This window comes from Orbicella faveolata, unplaced genomic scaffold (assembly GCF_042242905.1).
Source record: "Orbicella faveolata isolate gen_17 unplaced genomic scaffold, um_ofav_v1 contig_25, whole genome shotgun sequence".
Taxonomy (NCBI): domain Eukaryota; kingdom Metazoa; phylum Cnidaria; class Anthozoa; order Scleractinia; family Merulinidae; genus Orbicella; species Orbicella faveolata.
The window spans coordinates 12,747,370-12,764,374 of NW_028301553.1; the positions used below are offsets into that span (position 1 = coordinate 12,747,370).

General features: G+C 39.0%; 1 protein-coding gene across 2 annotated transcripts in view; it reads left to right on the forward strand.

Moving 5' to 3' along the window:
* The first annotated feature begins 202 nt into the window (after positions 1–202).
* The window catches only part of LOC110042112 (multidrug resistance-associated protein 1-like), a 31,991-nt gene continuing 15,188 nt past the window's right edge, over positions 203–17,005 (forward strand). Inside the window, exons 1-16 of one of the 2 annotated variants that reach the window (XM_089293461.1) lie at positions 203–570; positions 680–810; positions 3,015–3,352; positions 3,871–3,979; positions 5,496–5,557; positions 6,344–6,475; positions 7,422–7,628; positions 8,839–9,022; positions 10,325–10,579; positions 11,186–11,251; positions 11,756–11,893; positions 12,738–12,878; positions 13,400–13,487; positions 13,867–13,942; positions 14,722–14,848; positions 15,225–15,401. In XM_089293461.1, the coding sequence (XP_089149587.1) occupies positions 3,075–3,352; positions 3,871–3,979; positions 5,496–5,557; positions 6,344–6,475; positions 7,422–7,628; positions 8,839–9,022; positions 10,325–10,579; positions 11,186–11,251; positions 11,756–11,893; positions 12,738–12,878; positions 13,400–13,487; positions 13,867–13,942; positions 14,722–14,848; positions 15,225–15,401 (2,040 nt within the window). In that variant the 5' untranslated portion in view covers positions 203–570; positions 680–810; positions 3,015–3,074. Of the gene's footprint in view, positions 811–3,014; positions 3,353–3,870; positions 3,980–5,495; positions 5,558–6,343; positions 6,476–7,421; positions 7,629–8,838; positions 9,023–10,324; positions 10,580–11,185; positions 11,252–11,755; positions 11,894–12,737; positions 12,879–13,399; positions 13,488–13,866; positions 13,943–14,721; positions 14,849–15,224; positions 15,402–17,005 lie in introns of both variants that reach the window. The other variant, XM_020747451.2, reaches the window with a different exon arrangement.

The window sequence follows — 17,005 nt, forward strand, 5'->3', positions numbered from 1 at the left end:
GCGGTGATTTGGGTTCAATTTTACGCAAATAGTGGATACTTATGGTTGGTTTTATGTTTGAGCCTCGTTTCCATGTTGGGATACATACGTCACATTTTCGACCCCTCATAAATCCCGTCTGAGCGAGTTCCAAAGTTGCCACCAAAACTGTTCACGTAATTTAGGGTCCCCTTAACACATTCAGACTAGTGGCTTGCTTTCTTCATGAAATTCCCATGGCATTACACGTGCTCCCGGACTAGTACCATCATCCGATGTCTAAACCGGATGGCCTCTCTTGAAACAGTTCTTAAAATAAGCAAATATAATCCGTTGACTGGGATTTCTGTTTGGCTAATTATTCTTGTGGCAGCTTTTCTGGGCTAGAGCTTGCGAACAGGCTCCCGGCAAGCCCCGCCCCGATCACTTCGCTCTGGCTTTGATCGGTAGCGTGTCTCGCGCCTAACGCTCGTGTCACGCGAGTACTAAACCTAAATTCCACGCACGAAAAGGCTTGGTTACCGTTGCTAGCGATTGAACGGATGGTTCTGTCTTGCGCCAAAAAAAGAAGAAGAAGAAAAAAACGAAAAGGTAGGGGAGAAAAGAATACGTCCTTTGACAATACCGGTGCAACAATTGAAGAACGCTGACACAGCTCGTTTAATTTGACTGCCTAAATCTGTGTTCGATTCAATGTCAGAGGGCTTTTGAAACATAAAACTGCTCAGGAAGGAAGGCCTAAATGCAATGATATCGATTTCTTCGCCCTTTTGATGGTCACGGCATCCGTTTGTATTATCGTTTACGATTCGTGCCAACAGACAAGACTTGGTAAGTGATGTTCAGTTTTTTGTTATTTTACTAAGAGCTTAATGTTTCAGCTTTGGTTATGAATATGTTACGGTCGATCGCCACGCAAGCGAAGTGTATCGGGTGCGCTGAATATCACAAGGGGCTTCAAACTAAGTTTAATATTTACTCTACCTGAAATAACGAAATATTTTTCTTCTGTAGTTGTCTTAATACGTAAAAGCAACACTTTAATAATGTATGCAAAAAAAGCACAGAATCCATGTAAAAAAGGTCACCGTTCTAAGCTGATAACGTTATGGTGCGTTATGCAAATGGTCATGGAAATCCCAGTCAAGTACTCGAGCTTAGTTTATCTCACCTGATCCCATGTAAGCGAACACTCTATCTTTGAATGATTTCCAGCTTTTCAAGATTTAAATTGAAGCTTAAATCTATCAACTGGAGAGAAGGTTTGCAATGGAAACAAAAGAATACAATGCTACAATTTTACACTGTATCCATCCATTTGTTGTGCACTTATCAATGTTAGACCCCAGTAGGAAGGGGAAAACCCAGGGGAAATTGACATTTTCAGGGAAGCCAAAGTCAAGTTCCCCACCCATGGGCCCTGATCCTGTAAATGTCAATTCCTGTCCCTTCCCTTGGGGAACTTATTCTTTCACTGAGACACGCTAAGAAATTCTGCACCTACAGGCTCAACTTGCCTTTTGTATCATTAAGCAACAAGGAGTACATGTATTTTTACTCCCATGAGCATGGGACACTAGTCCATCCCAGGGTTAAGCCCCAGCATTGACCCATTTATACCCATTTATTATCCAACTGGAGCAAATAACATCCAAATAACAGTACAGATATACAGTGACATTGTACAGTTATTTGTACAGTAGAAAACCTGTTTGCCATACAGGTTGGCGCACACATGCAAAACTGTCACACTCTCTCTCTTTCATTGATAAATTTATTGACTACAGCAGTTGGATAGTAAATCTCTTATTAGATGTTTTGGTGTGTAGTATCACTTTATATTTTTTCTTGTTGTTTGTATTTTGACTCGCCCTATGGGTTCGTCAAAATATGGCACAACTTGTAAAAATATACTACGATACAACATACCAAAGCATCTTATATAGTAATAGATATATTTATTCACCTGGGCAAAGAGATTGAGACACTGCAAGAGTTATGTGTCTTGCCCAAGAACACAACATAATGACTCTGCCAGACCTCAAACATGGACCACTCACGGACTACTATGCCTCAATATAATTATACCATACATGTATGATACATGTATTGCAGGCAATAAATTCATTGTACTTTTACCTATAGTGTCATATGCATATCTTTGATGTATGAAAGGTTTCCAAATTATCTAATGGTTAGTACATGTAAACATGTATATTGTAGCTGTAATTAGATAGAGTGCAGTATACTCGGTCACCTTTTTTTCGGCAAGTACATTTTGCAGGTTGAAGGTTGCAGGTTGAAATTTAATTGTAACTGGAAAACCGCTGGCACCTAAAAGAAATGTACAGGCGGTAGACTTACCGTGACTGTTACATGACACTGTTTACAATCGCTCAGTATAATGGCTTTCACCTAAATGCCAAACCGGCCAAAGTGCAGGAAGCGATGGGAGGAGAGTATATTCCTAATAAGCCTGCAATGAATTATTGTTTTTGGAGAAACATCTGAAATATCATCTGAAATATCTGCTGAATTTGGTTTCTTCCCGGTGAGTACCAAAATGAAAGCACACTGAGGCTAGTATATTCCGTCGTTTAAAATCTTATATTATTTCATTTCTTTATTTATTTACTTCATTTGTGATGGCAATCTTCTGTTGTTGGGAGAAGACCCAAGCCAAATCTGGAATCGATGGAAACATCTGTGGAGCGGCCATCCAGATGCCTTCGAAGAGATTTCGCTGGTCTCAGCGTGTTGATATCGATAAGTACTTATAGTGGATTGAATCAATAAACCTAACATGAAAGACGCCTCCTACTTTGTGTAAGAACCCCTGACAAGTATATAGGTTATTAACTATTTTTAGTGCCAGCAGTTTTTCAGTCATGATTAAATTTCAACCTGCAACCTGCAACCTGCAAAATATACCTACCGCCTTTTTTTCACTTGCAAGTAACCATTTTGGAAAGTTCTATTCTTCTTACACTTGTGAGTATTTTTATTTATATTTGATGCAATCTGACTTATTTTAGATATGTCCGAGTACTGCTTTCTGCAAAGTGTAAACAGTGAACAAGGGTACATGTACATGAATGCAAGCCATGGCAGCAGTAATTTCAAAGAAAGTAAAGGTGGTGGCTATTTACGACTTTGACCCATCAAATTCTGTTGGTGTCTTGATGCAAGATTGCCTTGAGAATGCACCGACTGCTCAGGCTCAGTTGCCATTTTGCAAGGGTCAGTGTTTTGAGATTCTGACCAGGAATGTCAAGTCTTGGTGGTTGTATGTCAGATGTGTTTCAAGCCAGAAAGAAGGGTTTATACCAAGTATCTGTGTTGTCCCTTTGAGGGATGACCTGAGTGATGAAAAGTAAGTGCATGCATATAAATTCTGAGTAAGAATAAACGTAGTAACCAGCAATTAAACTACATGTAAATTAAAGTAGATCTGCGACTTCATCCGAGACAGCGAGATACATGTACAGGTATTTTTTTTCTACAAGCCTGAGACTTTGTTAGTTATGTGCTATGGAAATTGAGACTTGACTGGGAATCAAATAGCCTAGAAAAATTTGAGTCGTCAGGACCCTTGAAATTATCCTGTTGTAAAATTACTGTACATAATGAGATGACTGTACATTAAATGATTTTCTGTATTCGCGGAAGAACTGGTTCTCTGCAGATGATGCCAAAATCTGGTCATGAATATATAATAATTAACAGGAAAGGCAATTTTAATACACATGTCATGCATTTCATAATATCAGGATATACCTTAGTCTGTACTCCCTGTACCTGTATGTGGTTCATACTTGTATCATGGCTCCTTGAAATAATTACTCCAGATGTACTCAGATGTTAATTAATGGCTTTGTGAACATATTCCAGACTTCATTATCTCATGAATGGTGGTGATGTGTCTCCCTCAGTGGTTAATTCACAGGCTAATTCCAAGTATTTCCCAAACACCCCATGTGAAAAGACAGTATCAGGAAGGGTATGTAGAACTATAAAGTCGTGACATTTTATTTTATAATAAGAAAAAAAGTATATTTAAAATCAGTTAAATATTAATAGTAAATTCTTTTTAATCATTTGTCTGTCAGTGTAGATGACTGAGAGTTCTCTCTCTTTGATCAAACATGCCTGCAAAACAAGCTATATGTCCATGTCTTGATTGATTGTACATGTATACAGAATGGGTCGACGTTTTGTGAGCATTAATAGCATTTGAATTTCTTTTTGGCATGTTACCCAGAATGTATGTTAACAATCAGAACTGACTGAAACTAAAATATATTATTAATAGTATTCACAACTACATGCCAAGAAACTGAAGCGTGACTGTCCACATTGTATTTTATACAAATAACAATGTGTATGTGTGTACTGTAGCACAGTAAAATACATGTAGCTGGTTACATAAGGTACATTTAAGACTATGGAACGCAATGGGTAAGGCGTGTCAATGACAGAAAAGTGCAAAGCCCTATTTTTGCATTTCAAATTTGCCATCTCTACTAGTTTATTCGAGTTACATGTACAAAGTTTTTGGTTTACTAAATTGGATGGAAGATTTGGTTAATAGTAACGGCTTTTTCAGGGTTGACGAAACACACTACTAACAGTGGGTCCTTGTTTGTTGGTTGGTGTGTGTTTATTTTATCATCGCAAGTAGTTTTGACCTTTTTGTTACATGCATGTACTGTACTTCATCCATCCCACATGATTCATATGATAGTTTTTGAATTTTTGTTGTTGCTTGTACGTGTAGATGTTACTACATGTATTATTTCAGTTTTCCATTTGTTAATTTTATGCCAAGTGCCCAATAGCAAAATGTTTGTTTCAGCTATAGATATACATGTACATTAATCTAGTCTGAAGGCATATGCCTCATTGTGTATTTAAAAAAAAATAAAACCCTTTATTATATGGCTAGCTCCATGAGCGGGCAAGATGAATCAAATCTTGTGCTGTTATTGGCTACCTGAGTGGGCAAGATGGAGCTATCTTGGCCACGTGGGACTACCCGCCATTTCCCGGGAGAAAAATTTCCCCGAAAGCCACGTAAAAAATCCTTTATTGATAAAGCTCATTCAGTCAAGATGGCTGGATATTTACCTCATTCTTTTTTTGTGTGTTTATGGACCTCAACTCCGTCTCAGTCCATAAACACGCAAAAGAAGAACTTGGCCAATATCCAGCCATCTTGACCTCACACTTGGTCAATAATCCATACTTCTTGCCTTGTGGCAAGCTCTCAAGCCATTAAAAACAACAATGACCTGTTAAGAAAAGAAGAAACAATACGCTAGCTCATGTATACTAATGAGGCATATGCACGTACAAGTACTGTATGCTGTATACCCGTGCATGCACACACGGACACTGTATGTACTTGTTTTTGGCTGATGCAAAGTGTGCATGTATATCTTTTCTTATTTCTGAGCTGCACTATATTACAAGTTTTTACTGACAGTAATTTTTGTGATTGTGCTTTTTCCTTGGAGAAACCATGCCCAGAAGGGAAAGCTAATTTCTTTTCACGCGTGTCATTTTGGTGGCTAAACAGGTAATGTTGACTGTTACAATTTATGCTTAACTTTGATTTGTTAGTTTAAGTGCATGACTGTGTAAAAACTTTGTGTAGTCTGTTAGCCCTTTTTTCTTTCCTAAATAGGTTGTTATAGGTTGTCATGCAACAATGATTATGAAGTAACATAAGCAGAGGGCTAGTCTTTGCTGGTCAATGAAATAATTTAAAGGTTTAAGTATAAATGTACCTTTACCCTGTGTACATGTATATGTATATATATGGAACTTAGTGCAGTGTTAGGACTATTTATATTGTAGCTGTCCAGCCCTTTTGCATGCATTGCATGCCTGTGATGTTCATGTAGGTACTATCAGAACATAACCATACAGTCGGTCTATACACCATGTGCGCCAATGACTGCATGGACAGTTATGGCTCTACATGTACATGTATGTGCTCTTTGCACAATTTGTGTCTTGATGATTACTTTTTATTAGTGCTTAAAAGTTTACGTATATTAAAGGCTGCAGTCAAACCCTGCCACTGATCAGAACCCTGTCCCGTACTTTGGCCTGTGTTTCACCCCACGAGAGACCCATCTCCATCCCCCAGCACTTTCATCACTGTCCTCTGTCAGGTGGTTTTTGGCACGTCTCCCTTTCTTCTCTCAGTTGAGGTCCATTCCAAGCCAGTGTTCGGTAACTATCCCCTCATTGGGCGTTTTCAGCACATGACCAAGCCATCGCAACCTGTGATTCGTGTCTATGATGCTACATGACTTGTACTGTAGATAATAATTTTTACTCTTCTTTTTGTGTGCAGTTTGTTTCTAACTGGCTTCAAGAGACCATTGCAGGACAGTGACTTGTGGTCGTTGGAGGAAAAAAGTCTTTCTTGTAATATTGTACCAAGACTTCATGGGGAATGGGACAAGGAACTTAGAAAAAATCATGGGTGAGTGTCTCGAGATCAGTCTGTGGGAGTACTTCTGTCACCATTTTCCCTCATCCACTTCAATTTAATTCTGCTGGTGAAAGTACTTTACAGTTACACTGTACATGTTTCAAATACAGATCTTCACATTCAAATACCTTTGATAATCTTCACTGACATGTATAATACCCAGAGATCTCCAATGTTCTTGAAGGATCTTGAACGAAATGATTGCTACAATATCCAGGGCTCGAAAAGTGTCGTCCGGTTGTCCAGTACAAGTACGTGTACTGTAGATTGTTCTGCTGTGCAAATAACTCTTCGTTCTCACTTGCCCAGTGGCTAAGGGCCCAGGCAAATCGTCTGCCAACTAAAGAAAAAGAAAGTAAACTAAGACTTGCCCAGGGCAAGCAAAATTTGAGAGCTGCTTGTCTGAAGGGCAAGCTAGACTTCAGGTGTTTTTTTTTTTTTTTTCGAGCCCTGATATCCTAAAAAGGCCCACTCGAAAGTCCCTTGCAAAATCCTCAAGGATTATATCAGTTGCAACAAATAGATTCTTCAAATAATGTTATCCTGAGACCCTGGCAAAATCCTCATTGAATCCTTCAAGGATTGTATTTAGGATCATTGTACCGGTAAATCTTTGTGGGGATTGTTGCCTAAGATCTTTGATGATCATTGGCAGACTAAGGATCCTTAAGTGGTATCGATGACCTTGCACGATCCTCTTCTAAATTCCTTCTTGCGGGTGTTTGAAAAACTTTTATTTTATCTTTTAGAGATGTTTTTATCAGGAGTAGTGCAAGATAGGTAGTGCATGTATATGTCTGTGCGCGAGAAAGTGCATTCTTTTCTAGGTTAAATGCAGTCTGAATGCAATGATTTATTACAGTAACCATAAGATAATCTCCTGTTATGCGTCTCCCTTTATTTCTGACAAGCCTGCATCTGTTTGTTGACATGTCAGGAAAAACAAAGCACCTCAGTTTGATGAACATGAACTTGAAAAGGACCAACTTCATGGAACCTCTGATGTTACTTTTGCTAGAAAGAAATGCCATGATCCATCCCTGGTCAAAGCTATGATCAGAGTGTTTGCTCCTTACTTTGTGATTGGAATCGTCTTCAAACTGATCAACGATATATTGCTTTTCATTCAGCCGTATCTTCTAGGGTAAGTGGAGTCTTACAATACAGTTCCATTTTCCCCATTTTTTCGACATGGACCATTAACATCAAGGGCCCTAACAGGTGTTATGTACATTTTATGGGGTATGGCTCTTAATGACAACCTTGATATGCATGTATGAAGTAGGTATAATGGGGGTACTCTCTTACTGAATTGATGGGGATGATTGTGAGAGATTTGAAGGGGTACCAGGGTCAATTTTCTTAAAATGTAGCTTGAATTCATTTGCACCTCTAAGAGGCACCACTTCCTATATAGATAAGTCATTCCTATCATATTTAATTTTATTTTCAGCTGAATAGCCTTAGTATGTGAAAAGGTATCAGTGAGGTTCGATATAAAGAGGGGTAATTTTAGATATAAACGCATAGTTCATATTCCTAGGGTATAACTTTATAAGCCCCTTCTTTTCTCGTTTAAGATGCCTGATCAGATTCACTGACTTGTTTTATTCACTGTATTTTATGAGAGGGGTGTGGTGGGGGAATTAATTAGTAGCAGCATTAAACTACAAATTTTGACCAGAAAAATGAATGACAGTCACCTTTGTTGGGAGTTACATTCCCCCATCCACCTCACCCCTGTCCCCTAGGGTATGATGAGGTAGTGTTAACAGTGTATAATACATTCCCTGTTAATTTGTTGCATAGGAATTACTTAGGTGGACTGTGAGTTTGAGATGAGAAGTCTAGTTTCAAACCTGCTACAGCCTGGTTCACAATAACACAAGTGAAATAAACATAAGCGCAAGCACAAGAAGAAAGGAACATGTTTCTTTTTCTTGTGCTTATGCTTGTGCTTATTTCACTTGTGTTATATTTTACAAGTCTGAACCAGGGTTACATGTTATCATGGGGGTCAGTTTTAAAATGACTGTTGTGAAGCCAAAAACAAAGGATGTGCTGCCAAAATCTTGTTTTGGCAACATTTATGGGTGTGGTTCAAGGGTTAGCTTTAATACATATGTACATAACATATTTTCTCAATATGATATTTTTATTTAACACTTCCGAGGATTACTTGAATCCTTCCGAAGGTAAACGAAAATCATGTGAACATTCCGAAAATGAGCACTTGTTGCACAGACTATTTATACCAAATTGCACTCAAACTCTGTGATTACTTATACAAAGTGATTTCTTGATCACAACGTTATTTTACGTACATTTAATTTAATTTTGCTCCTGCTTTACAGACTCCTTATAGAATACACAGAGGATAAAGAAAATGAGGCAGACAAGTGGAAGGGTTATGTGTATGTTGCCTGTATGGTTGTCATAGCAATCTTTCAAATGACAGCAGTTCAACATTCACTTCATATTGCATTTAAATCAGCAATGAGAGTCCACACAAGTATAATTGGAGTTGTTTATGCTAAGGTAAGTCATCTCTGTTGAAGTCTGCAACCATGTTATTAAAATTTGATGTCCAAGGATGGATGCCAGAGAAATAATGGTATAAGGAAAGGGAGGGGTTTGGGGGGGGGGGGGGGGGGGCGGTGGGGAGAGTAAGGGGCAGTAGCATGGGGACCCAGGAGAAAATAATTATATTATATAATTATATTAAAGAATTGGCTTATGCTTAGGGAGTGTATATCGAGTTGTGGGTGCACACAGTAAGTTTGGAGAGGACAAGAGGTGTAAGAGTTACTCGAGGGGACAGCCGAGAGCAACTCTAGCTTCTGGAGTGCTGTCCAAACTTCCCAGCTGCATCCATAACTCGATATATGCACAGCTAAAAGCATGAACCATTTCTGTTATAACTTAGCGACAACAACTTGAGGCCTAAAACATGTTGTATTTGTGATTGACTACAAAGTTGTCACAATGCACTGTGAAGGAAAACAAATGATCCTATTGCCTGGTTAAAAACACGCCACAATCAGTTGAGCAACAGTTGAATGAAAGGGCTTCTTCTGTTTTTAAAATTGTCAATGACTGAAAAATTTGCTTCTTCAAATTACCTATTATAAAAATGTAGGCAAACAAAGTCAAAAATGGTAGGTACATGTAGGTCAAGTCTGCATACGAGCCAAGTCAAAAGTCAAAAATACTCGATGAAAATGTAGGCAAAGTCAAAATACTCAACAGGTTTTAGTAAACATCTTAGCTTGGCAAAAAATAGGATCTGGATTGTTCAGAATGATGTTTACATTGCCGAAAATTTAACAAAAGGAACTTGCGGCTAAACTCGACAGAAATTTTGCAGCTGAAATGAAACTGCACACATTATTTATATACACATGGCCGTATGGATATAAAGATCTCTACCGTGATGGCTCAATAGGAATTAGGGCTAGAGTGTAGGAAACCGGGCCACTCTTTTGCATCCCATTGAATTTGGATGGTTCCTTTTCGTTCTTAGAAGCATTGAGAGAAATATTGATAAGTGGCCCGGTATTATAAAATCGCTCCCTTGACACTCTCAAGTCTGGGTTAGTGTTGTGGCGACTCACTCTCATAGCTAAGCGTACAAATGTACATGTATTGACACAGTAAACTTGAATATTTTGTTTCACCTGTAGGGTCAATGTTCAAAGTAACGCTTTTTCTTAAGCGGTATAACTTGCTTTCTGCCATCTTCTGATATACTGTAATAATCATTTCTGTGTAAATGTTCCTCTGGCTGTTCTTGATGTGCTTAAGATGTTGTTGTCTGTTAATTTCTTGGTGAATCTCTAGGCCTTGTCACTGAGTAGCTTATCAAGAAGAATTTCTACAGCAGGGGAGATGGTGAACCTTATGGCTGTTGACGCTCAGCGTGTTATGCAGCTGGTGCAGTCCTTCAATCAACTATGGTCAGCACCATTCCAAATCTGTGTTGCCATCTATTTCCTGTACGTCACCATGGGTGTGGCTGTTCTGGCCGGACTGGGCATGCTGATAATGTTGATACCGCTGAACCTTCTCATTACACGACTAGCCAGGAAGATACAGGTGATAACTGCAGTATATTATTAGGATTGAATGTCAACTTCTCGCCACTTTAGGGGAAAGGTTCCCAGGAGTCTTTTCTTTCTGTTTAGGATTTTTATTTTTCTGTACGCTTCAGCATGTACTGTTTGCTTCAACATCACTTACAGCCAAACAAAGCAAGCTAAATTTATTTAGCCTGTGAGCAGGCTCTTGTTGGAGCAGAAGAGCGTGCGGTGCGAGACAAGAAAGTGACTTTCTTGGCGCCTCTTCACCAGACTCCTTCCCGCCGAATCTCTTTGCTCTTCGCCGCTCGCGCGCGTGACTAAAAGGTGAGCCTGCTCGCAAGCTAAAATTTATACTACACAGTAAATTGTAGACCTGTTGTAAATGGGTCAAGGACTGTTGAACTTTATAAGATTCTGGACACTACTCGACAAAGCGAAGCAAACACACCACTACACGACTACCCAAAGCCAACAGCAAACATCCTATGGGAAACTCAAACGATTTAAGTACGTTAAAAAACTATAAAACGGAACTGGAGCTCTTATGGAGGTCAAGCCAAGGTTGGCACAAGAATTCATGAGTATGCCTATGGAACTATTGTTGCAATATTTTTATTTACAGGTGAAACAATTGGAAAATGCTGATGAACGGCTTAAGCTGACGAACGAGCTGCTTAGTGGAATTAAGGTAATGTCCTCTGCGTTGTACAACTTAAACCTCATTTAGTATTGTATTGGGGTGGTGTTTTGCTTGCCCTGTCGGCTTTTCTTCCTTCTGTGATTTCTTCTTTTTTTACCCAAAATAAGGGGGGGTTGGGGGTGCCTCCCCTAGATCCGCCACTTGCCAGTATGTGTAGTGTGGGTTGCCCTATATGATATCGTTTTCACCTGTACCTGTATGTTTAACAAATAGATTCCGTGTTAACATGCGTATGCTCTGTAATAGATCACAGATGACGTCAAAATTTGGTAAGAACAAAAAAGTGACACACGAGCCGTTAAGCGTATTCTGTGATCTTTTACTGAACAGACTTGTTTTAATTTATATAATGTAAAAAAAAAAAAAAAAAAAAAATGCGTCTGTCCTTCAATAGATCATAAGTAGGCACCAAACAAAATGCGAGAATAACTTGACATATTAAATATTAATTAATAACACAAATAGTTACTGGTTACAACTTTGTATTTCTAGGTGCTTAAACTTTATGCCTGGGAAGAATCCTTCATGACCAAGATCACTGAGATTAGAAATAAAGAACTTCGTCATCTCACCAACAGTATGTACTTCGGTGCAGCTGTTTCCTTCACTTTCATCTGTGCTCCATTTTTGGTGAGGAAGTGTTTCAGTTTGCTCCAATTTATGAATACCGAAGTCTTTGACAACTATATTTCAGACGTCCAGAAAATATCATGATTATGCTTTGTATTTCACTGCTGGGTTTTTCATTTTTCATTTCATTTCATTTTATTTATTTATTCCATTCTAAAATGACAAAGATAAATATAAAGTAAACAAGTAAGAGGAGAAATGGAAAAGGGCAAAAATATAGCAAGCTAATCATATGCCCTTGTTTAATTGACAATAATAATTAGGGTAAAAAAGTTAACTTAACATAGGAGAGGGAGAGGTATGAATTAATTAATACTGAGCAAAATAATACTGGAAGAGTGCAATTCATAACGGCACTAGAGAAAATCAGACTCGAACGTTAGGCAATGTGTCTCTCATACGTTTTGATACGTTTTCTCGCTCATTGTCTTTGAGGTCTCATGCATCTAAAGACACCGTCATTGGTTTGTAGTTAAAGGTCCCATGGAATATGGCTATTTTTTGTAGAAAATTGTTGAGACATTTATGAAGGAAAAGGAAGTGATGGCGGCTAAGTGAATTTGAAATAAATAGAGGAAAATGAAGATTTATTGAAGATTTGACATCAGTTTAGAAGTTTTCACGAGTTGGACACTAACAACCCGTACTGGCTTTAGGTTGAGTGAGCTTAGTCCTCTACATGTATCTAAACTTCCCTTGCAAATTCGGGAAAAAAGTCAATAAACATAACAGCGACTCCTTGACTTTTACTTAAGCTCCAACCATTACCTCCAAGTACGTGTCATCCTGTAAGTTCAAAGCAAACTTGTTTTTCGTCTCTTTTCCTGATTGGTTTCTCCTGCAGGTCTCTCTAGCCACATTCACTGTATACGTTTTGCTTGGAAATGAACTGACAGCTGGTAAAGCCTTTGTAGCGATCTCCTTGTTTAACATTCTTCGCTTTCCTCTTACCATGCTACCCAGAGTGGTAATGAACTTTATTCAGGTACATATATGTTCAGCTTGTCAACGTACATTGTTACACTTTACAGTTGGAAGGTCTTTTTTGACTGGCCGATAATATATCACATGCCACGCCTGTGTTATTATCGAGGGTAAAGAACTTGAGCTTTGGGCTTGCACGTGACCGGGTCTTAAGTCAGAAGTCTGCCGAAAATTTGAGAGGGCATGGAGTTAAACGGATGTTTCAATGTTCAGTTGAATGACTTTTAAAAAGCAGGCTGATTTCATTTGGAGGTGTAACTTAATGACTACAATAGCCCTTCTACAGAAAATAAAGTAATCCCTTAGGGTTTCTCAGGGGAACATTGAGATAATTTTATGAGTTCATAGCTACAGATCGCTGACGTACCAAGGTACATGTATTTGCCTTTTTGAAATGGAAAAAGGTAAGGTTTGCCCAGCGTTTTAAAGGTAAACTATTTTAAATAAAGCCATGGAAGTGACGCAGTTGGCGCGTGTTCACCTGTGCTCTGTTTTTCTGATTTTGTTTTTGTTTTTGTTTAGGCTCAAGTCTCATTCCACCGCCTCGAGCAGTTCCTAAAACTTGATGAATTAGAACCCGAAAACGCCATTCGAAGCATGCCGTCACAATGTAAGTCTGAACGCTGTGTAAGAGGCACATCACGTTATGAGACGCCACATACTGCCTGAACATTTGCTTGAACGACGTAACCGCAGCCCACTTGTCGAGATGATCGCGGCCTGCTTGTCCAGATGACACTTTGCACTTCGCTGTGCATGTCAGTTTGTCTATAGAAGTTATGCATTCATAGTACTAATCCACAAGGATAAATTACGTTAGGTTATTTCGACATTTTGTGACCAGCCCCCATTGATACATGAAAACAGCTCAAGAAGGTTCGACAGCCATGAGCCCCATTTCCTGCACTGGGTGTGGAATGTTAGATCCTAATGACTGTGTCACAGTTATACGAGTCTGTTTACATGATCTCTATTTCGTCCATTACCAGGTTCAACCCTGGCATGTCGCATTGAAAATGGAACCTTTTCTTGGGATAGAACTGAAGACATTCCTGTCTTAAGAAAGTAAGAAAACTTCTAGCCTTGCTGTTAAGCAGGCTATTTAGTCTTCCTAAACTAATTCGGGTGCAGGAAATCTGGTAGTTCCCTCTGAGAAGGTAATGGAGGAATTGTTGCTAGACTGGATTCGAACCCGCGACTTCAAGATTAGGTCAACAGAGTTTAAAGACCAGCCATGGGCAGATAATGGGTAATTACGGTGGGAATTCGTAACACAGACAGCCACAGACAGACAGGCAGCCAGATAGGGACAGACAGACGGCCGGATAGAGACAGCCAGACAGCCAGAGACAGGCAGGAAGATTGCCAGGCAGACAGACGAGCGTACTACCAGCAGACAGACAGGCAAACTGCCAGATAGACCTTCTGTCAGGCAGACAGACCTACTGCCAGATAGACCTACTGCTAGACAGACAGACCTACTACCAGACAGAAAGGCAGAGACAGCAGACAGACAGGCAGACAGACAGACACAGACAGGCAGATAAATGATTCAAAATTTGGAGTAATTTATTAGATATCGATTTTAGTGACTAGATTGCGCTACAAATTTCAGACACGCGCTCATGTAGATACAAAAGCAGTTACAGGTTATCGCCTTTTTTCCGCTGATCTTTTCCTCTTTCTTCCGTCACTCCTTTCCATCCACGCACCCGCTTTCCTCCTCCCTCCCCCCTCTTTAGTATTCTTTCATACTTTCACCGTATGCTCGAGCCTCACTACCACATCATTCCACATTCTAGATCTTGGACTGTTGTTCATTGCAATTTCCTTTTCTTTTCAAGCATCAATGTGAATATTCCAAGCGGTTCACTTGTTGCCGTGGTCGGTCAGGTTGGATGTGGAAAATCAACCCTTCTTTCTGCTCTTCTTGGGGAAACCGAGAAATTGCATGGGAAAGTTTATGTTAAGGTTTGTATTTCAAAAAATCTAGCACTTGTGACAACTGAGGGTGGGTAGACTTATTACATTTGTGCCATAACAACAGCGTTTTTGTACAAGCTTCTTTCAAAATTAAATGACACATCACCACCAAGTGAAAATTTTCCCAGGTCTAGGCAAGCTCTGCGGGAAATTTCTGACTGTTGTTATCCAGTCAGGGATAACCTAGCACTACGTACGTTTTCTGTTCATTTCGTTGCTATGACAATAGCCACGTTGCTTAGCAACACCCCTGCCGAATGTAAAGGCTCAGAGGCCTCTGTTCTCTATTCCGGTTGTAATATAGCATGGTTTTTATTTTTTGTTTCGTCTAAGATTTTTCCCTTGTCTTTTTTAATCTTTTCAGGGAACCACAGCTTACATTCCTCAGCAGGCTTGGATCATGAATGCAACGCTTAAAGAAAATGTGCTCTTTGGTCAGCCACGTGACACTGAGCGATACAAGCACGTGATTAGCGCGTGCGCCTTGGATCCTGATATCGAGGTCTTACCAGCAGGTGACATGACAGAGATTGGCGAAAAGGTGAGAAAAAAATGTTTTAATTATGAACGTCTATCTTTTCTTTTCTTTTCTTTTTTTTTTAACATATATATATACGTTTGTGTTTGTCTGCAAGATAGAAGACGTATTTGTTGTTTTGTTTGATTTTCTACTAAGTTTAACATCGATCTTCATTTTGTTCCACTTATAACATGTATCGACCGAACGACAGGCATGTGATTTCGGTTTTAATGCTGGCACTTATCCACGATAAAGTTGCTGAAAATTCAAAATTTCAAAAACGTACAAGTTTGTCAAAATACAGTTGAGTTTTCATGGAAATATTCAGGGTCCGAAATTGCGCTTTCCTGGTCGCCAATGCGACTAACAATTTTGCACTGGCGACCAGAATTTCACAACTGGTCGCCAGCGAGTGATTAACTATTTCATGCCACGATAATTACACAAACAATAACTTTGATTTTCGGCCAAATCGATTAAAATAAAATTGAAAGCCGCCTGCCAATTGGTCACTTCCTTTTTACCTTCCCGCTGCTTTTAAAGTATAAAACCGATTTTCCTGTTATTATAAATCTACCACAACGTTTTACAGCTACGATTAGTGCAAAGCTTCGCCGCCATGTTTTTTTCAGCGGTTTCCCATAACATGCGTATTGCGGGCTCAAGAGGCCCCATGCGTTCTTTCGCCATGAATTTATTCAGGCGATGTGGTATCCAAAGATGTTCTGAAATCTTTCCGTAATTTACTACAAAGTGGAGACGGAACATCGGCGAAGAAATTAGATGAAGATTTAGATATTCTCTGGGCCTCAAAAGGTGGAAATGTAGATCTGTCAAAGTGGTCAAAAGATGATTTCAGCACTGGTTTGATTCCTGATTCCATCGATTGCAAATATTTTTGTCAGCAAGCCCGTAGCGACCAAAAATTTTGGTTTGTGTTTCGCTGCGAAGGAATAATTTTATTGACACTTTTTGGCGACCACATTTTTCCATATGGCGACTGAAAAAAAAATTTCAGTCGCCAGTTGGCGCCTGCCGAAAAAAGTTAATTTCGGACCCTGAATATCAAAATTTTTGACCAATGACATGCCATATCATGATCATCATCTCATAAATTTACAGAGTAGCATTGCTGTTAATTTCTTCTAGCTAACTTATGTTAGAATGATGAAATTTTTCCTGTGTTTGCACAATTTCTCTGAACTTTGAAATTTGTTTTCTCTCGTTCCCAAAGGAAATTGTTTTCGGTGTTACCTCAGGCAACTATTTATATCTTTAGCTTTAAGAAAATATAAAAAAGGACTGTAAAATACTTAAGATGATTTCCGCAGAACATTTGAGCAATAATGGCAAAAATTAAGTTACCTAAAAAAACCTCATGGCATGGTATTATTTTGAATACAGTTGAGAAGAACTTATCGAGACTTAAGCTCTCAAGCTGATTCCGCGAGAGAAAATTGAACTTGAAGTTATCCATATTTCACATAAAACGTTACTTATTAACTTTTTTAATATATACTTATTTATTTTTACATTCATAACTTCTTTTTGTGTGTGTCCCCAATTAGCAGCAACGCTAAATACCCCAGACACGTTAATAAAGGTTTTTGTTTTGTTTTTTGTTT